Source organism: Phaseolus vulgaris, chromosome 7, assembly GCF_051622355.1.
Source record: "Phaseolus vulgaris cultivar YP4 chromosome 7, ASM5162235v1, whole genome shotgun sequence".
NCBI classification, from domain to species: Eukaryota; Viridiplantae; Streptophyta; class Magnoliopsida; order Fabales; family Fabaceae; genus Phaseolus; species Phaseolus vulgaris.
The window spans coordinates 13204579-13210578 of NC_143504.1; the positions used below are offsets into that span (position 1 = coordinate 13204579).

Genomic DNA, 6000 nt, shown 5'->3' on the forward strand with positions numbered 1-6000 from the left:
CTAACCCACTCATCACCTTATGCCTCGATTGTTTTCATGTTGCATTCAACCCTTTTCAAATACAATATTATTTCTAATGAGTTTTTGGAGGACACACAAATTCTCATATGGTATAACCTATGTGCTCACCTAGTCACTCATGCAAAAACCACCACTTTCTCCTTTCACCATCACTCCTTCCTACCAGGAAAAATGTTACTTTGACAACTGTAAAATAAAAGACATCATATTACAACTGTGATTGGACTTCCCATTTCAACAAACAATTGTTTATCTTTCTAGTTGTAATCTGGTAAATTGTTGTCAATATATCATTACTATTTTTACAAATAGCAAACAAGTTTTACCACCTCACCATTATGATCTTGCTACAATTTTCAAGTGGAACAAGCAGAGAACCTACACATTCATCAAGCAAACCAAACAACTATAACACAACTCAGTAAATAAAGGCATTGATATGATATGATATGCAAAGAGTGTTGTCACACTTTTCCTTCATGACATCTTCGACAGTGACACTAGTTGTTCTCCTTCTGGATAAGGATGTGCGTGCTCAATTCAATTCTAGTCGGCTAGGTTTGGTCTAGTGCTACATTTCTTTCTGATGTTTAATCCACCCCCAACACATCTTACATTTCAGTCTATCTTTGTAAGCTAACAAGAATAACTTTATTCTTTTGTTTTCTTTTTTAACCAATGGACGCTATCAATGATCTTTTGATGCTTGCAACTGATTTTGCATAAACGATATTTTTAGAACTAGCATCCAGTTAAATACTGGCTTAGTTATAGAAAGAAATTACTTAATGGTTTCAATTTCTGGAAGACCAACAAGTTCAATTCCAAAACACGGAGAGAACAAGAATATATCAAATATAAAAGTGCAGAGAAGAATATATACATGTCCAATCATGAACTAGAACCAGATACTTTGTTACACATACATACCACCATCTTCGGTGTCTGATGTTCCTGCCAGCAAATCTGAAGAATAGACATAATAACTTCCTTGTTTAACCACCAATGCAGTATCAAAGCTATAAAATCGAACCTCGCATCCTTGTACTGTAGATTATTCAGAAATGTGTACTGCTTCCTTGTGCTTCACCTTATTCTTTCTATTGTATTTGTCTTTCACTCAAATTATGCAAAGTTACAAAAGTCCCTGACATAATTGTGGTATCCGTAGTGATACTGTACCAATCAAATTATTCCATTGAACAAACTAAGATGTTTAATCTTATCTGACTAACATGGAACATCTTGGAGGACAACAGTACAATGTGTAAGATGTTTTCACACACCAATGGAAAAGGAGTGATGAGGGGGGCATCATAATCATAAAACCATAAAATTTTCAGGTTATTTGCTCTGTCTAATTCTCATTGTTGCTTAGCACAGCTAAGCTCTTGGAAGTTATACTATCTATTTTGCAACATTTTGCATGATTGTTTCCATAGAATGTGCCAAAAAATTTATGTTGGTAGAACCTCAGTTCTGAAATCATTTAGTTGAAACAGAGTAAATGTATTATGGGGACCACATGAATGGCATCAACATTAGTTGTTTCCAATGGGGTTGCTCTGATGTAAAGATAAATTAAGAAAAAAAGAAAAGAGAAAAGAAGATTTTTTTTAAGAAGAGTTGTATGTGGCCATATCTATAATAGGACAAAACTACTCCAATAAAAAAAATACGTGTATTCTTTTATTTACCTAACTTTTGGGACATTAAAATGAAGGATAAAGTGAAAAAAAATAATGCAAAAAACGTTTTTATTGAAAATAACACAAAATAAGCGCCAAAGAAACTTTATGCAATAATATACATACTTATCTTATCTATAAATAATTAAGCACACTAAATGCATTTCACACCAAGTGAACATTAAGTGTTATACTCCACTCTTGAGTTAGTTCTTCTGTTCCTTTCTGTGACCATGGACGGAAAGAAATTAGAGTACAAAGGTGAGGAAGCACTGAAGGAGATAGAGAGGCTTACAATGAAGGCTTCTGAAGTTCAGGAAAGCCTTTTGAAACAGATCATAACTCATAATAGAGAAACTGAGTATTTGAATAAGTTTATGAGGGGAGAAAAAAATATAACTGACATAGCAGAGTTTAAGAGGAGTGTTCCAGTCACCACTTATGAAAGAATCTTCCCATATATCCAGAGAATTGCAAATGGGGAAGACTCTTCTCTCATCACTGGTCACTCAATAACAGAAATGTTATGCAGGTAATAACTCTGCTACTGCTAGTATTTGTTCATTATTTCATTCCTTTATCATAACTTTCTTCTTGTATTTTATGTAAACATTCTTAATCATATATTATGGTATGTGCAGTTCAGGGACATCAGGTGGAGAGCCTAAAATAATGCCATCAATTGCAGAAGATCTAGAACGCCGCACCTTCGTGTACAATCTTACCATGCCAATCATGAATCAGTTAATAACAGTAACATCGTCACATCTTTTTATTTCTTGGCCTTGATTATGCACGCAGACATTTATTAGTCATACCCTTTCTGTTGCATTTCAAATTAATATTTCAATGTTCATTTGCCTCGAATTCCAACACATGGCTGAAGCTTAACTTTCTTGCTTAGCAACTTGAGTCTTTTCTGTGCTTGATGTCATCATGCTTGGGTTATGATTCTTCATTCTAAGTATATGGACAAATGAAAAAAAGATAAGATGAAAAAGATATGACGTGACAACTATTAGGTTGGTGGAGGGCCCATTACCATGCATAGGTTACGTTTACATTTAAAAAATAATGATTCCTGCTTGTTATATCATATATAGTGCATGCTAACTAGCTAGTGCATATTGACATGTATTTCATTTATGCATATTTTCAATCGCATTAGTCGTACAGAGTTAATTACCATATACCATGGCCAATACCAGAAAGTTCAAAAACATATCAGTCTAGTTAAATTCGTACTACCTAGTACCTTATAGTATCAGTATCAGATATAATATAATGGAAACATATAAACATTTCTTATAACTAACTGCTGCATGCTGAGTATTTTCATAATCATTTTCCGAACCATATCTCCCAGTTGAACATAATTAGCAATCAATCTTAGGTACGTTCCTGATCTTGACGAGGGCAAGGCGATGTATCTGTTCTTCGTAAAAGCAGAAATGTCTACTCCTTGTGGCTTACCTGCAAGGACAGTGTTAACAAGCTACTACAAGAGCAAGCACTTCAAGTGTCGCACATACGACCCTTGGAACGATTACACAAGCCCTGACCAAACCATTCTATGCAATGACAGCAACCAAAGCATGTATTGCCAGCTTCTAGCAGGTTTGATCCACCGGCGCCAGGTTCTAAGGCTCGGTGCCGTCTTTGCCTCTGCATTTCTTCGAGCCATTTCCTTCTTAGAACAAAACTGGAGGCAGCTGTGTGAGGACATATGCAATGGTCAACTAAGTTCCTCCATAACAGACCCTTCATGTCGCTCATGCATGTCCTCAGTGCTTTCAACCCCTGACCCTCGTCTCGCTGATGAGATCACAAGAATCTGTAGCCAAAAGTGTTGGAAGGGAATTCTGTGCCAGCTTTGGCCTAATGCCAAGTACATAGAGGCTGTGGTCACAGGGTCCATGGCTCAGTATGTTCCTGCTCTTAAGCATTACAGTGATGGGAGGCTGCCTTTGGTTTGTACCTTGTATGCTTCATCTGAGTGCTACTTTGGGGTTAATCTTAAACCTCTGTGTGATCCTGCGGATGTCGCATTTACCCTCTTGCCTAACATGGGCTACTTTGAGTTCCTTCCTCTTGGGCATAACGGGAAACTTTTGATGGACTTTGATGAAGGGGATGTTCCCAATGATAAGCTCGTGGATTTGGTGCATGTCAAGCTCGGTTGCTTCTATGAGCCCGTGGTCACTACCTTTGCTGGTGAGTTCCCTGATTAATTGACCCATTTCCTAGCAACTTCAAATTATATGTTAACACACCAACACACAAGCATTTCTTTTTCTTTATGCTGTCATCTAACCGACTAGTACTGCCAAATAGTTAAAGAAGTTTAACTAACACAACCGTTACTTTAGAAGCCTTTTTCTTCTTCTAATGACACGTACTTCAAAACACTTATTTATCTCTCTGACACAACTCAAAATATTACTATTTTAATCATCTTTTCTGAAAAAAGAAACTTTAAAACCTATTTATACAGTTCCATTCTTTAATGATTATTCAGTAGAATGGTGTATCTTTGTCATTGGTATCGTATCAGACAAATTTCTACGAAGTACAGAAAAGTGAGTTGTGTACTTGAGAACAGTAACCCATTTGTCATCATCGCCATTATTATACACATCCATTGGTTAAATCTACTAACGCAAGTTGAATTTACTTTTCCTTTGACACCACCATGACCTCAACATCTAGGGCTGTACCGATACCGCGTGGGTGACGTGCTGCAGGTGGTGGGATTCCACAACAACGCCCCACAAGTGCGTTTCATCTGCAGGAGAAATGTAGTGATCAGCGTGGACACTGAAAAGACGAACGAGGAAGACCTGCACAGGAGCGTGAGCATGTCGAAGAAGCTGTTGGAACCCTACGATGGTCTCTTAGTGGAGTACACGAGTTACCCCGATACGTGTTCAGTGCCAGGACACTACGTATTGTACTGGGAAATTCTCCATTGCGGCATAAAGGCAGAAGCTGAGAATGGGAACGCAGTGGTACTTGATGGAAGTGTACTTGAGGAATGTTGCATTGCGGTGGAGGAGCAACTGGACTACGTATACAGACGGTGCCGTAGCCACGACAAGTCGGTGGGGCCACTGGAGATACGTGTGGTGGAGCCAGGAACCTTTGATGCGTTGATGGACTTGTTTATCAGTCAAGGGGCTTCCATGAATCAGTACAAAACTCCCAGGTGCATCAAGTCTAAGAAGGCACTCAAATTACTCAACTCTAAAGTTACTGCCTCCTTCTTCAGCCCTAGAGATCCTAACTGGGTACCCAAGATGTGCTGAATCAACTAACTTCCATTCTGCTCTTTCCTTTCTTGCACAACAACTCAACTTGGCTTTCATCATATCAACCAAATTTCTACTCCTAATTAACCATTTAGATATGAATAATGTTTGTTTCACAGTATCAAATATCATTACTCTTTAGATATATATGCTCTGTTATGAATTGAAGAAAAAATAATCATTCAACTTCGTTACTATGCAATAGGTTCTTCTTTGTTCCATCATTATTACAAACTAACATTGGAACAACTATTACATCTCTTTTATGCCACTTAGGGGTTTCTCCAACCACCTAAAATTGTGTTGTGTGAGTAAGTAATTCTCAAATACTCACTACAACAAATACTAGTTTTTCTGATAAAAATATTCATCACTAAAAACTATCGGTAAATTATTATTATTAAAAAAATTGTAATAACGATTATCATTTCAATGTTAAATTTAATTGTTACAGTTATTAATTACTTTCACTACAAGAAAAAAAGTGCTTTTAGAAACTAAATTTTTGGTTTCTAAAATGATAAAATTAGTCACTAACTTGATTAGAAACTAATTTACAAACTAATAGTCTTAAGTAGCTAAAATCATGGTCGTTAACTTTAGATACCAATTTAGATTCTAATTTAGAAACCAATTTAGTGACATTAAATAAAAACCAATTTAGTAACCAAATATATAAAAACTAATTTAGTGACCAAATGTGTAGAAACTAATTTAGTGACCAAATATATATAAACTAATTTAGTGACCAATTATATAAAAACTAAATTAACAACCAATTTTATTGAAATCAATTTAGTGACCAAAATATATAGAAACTCATTTAGTGATCAAATATATAAATACAAAAAAATGGTCAATATATTGGTCTCTAAATAATATCATTTATTATAAAATATAATTTTATAATTTCATTATTTTTATTATTATTTATTTATTTATTTATTTATCAAGTATAAAAATCAATACATTTGACATATTTT

At 35.5% G+C, this 6000-nt stretch overlaps 1 protein-coding gene across 1 annotated transcript; it reads left to right on the forward strand.

The window, feature by feature from the left end:
• Window positions 1-1856: 1856 nt before the first annotated feature.
• GH3.9 (putative indole-3-acetic acid-amido synthetase GH3.9) lies at window positions 1857-5214 on the forward strand. Its single transcript, XM_068635700.2, has 4 exons — window positions 1857-2241; window positions 2351-2452; window positions 3103-3923; window positions 4419-5214. The coding sequence occupies exons 1-4, from the start codon at window positions 1943-1945 to the stop codon at window positions 5012-5014; spliced, it is 1818 nt and encodes a 605-aa protein (XP_068491801.1). The 5' UTR covers window positions 1857-1942; the 3' UTR covers window positions 5015-5214.
• Window positions 5215-6000: the final 786 nt, after the last annotated feature.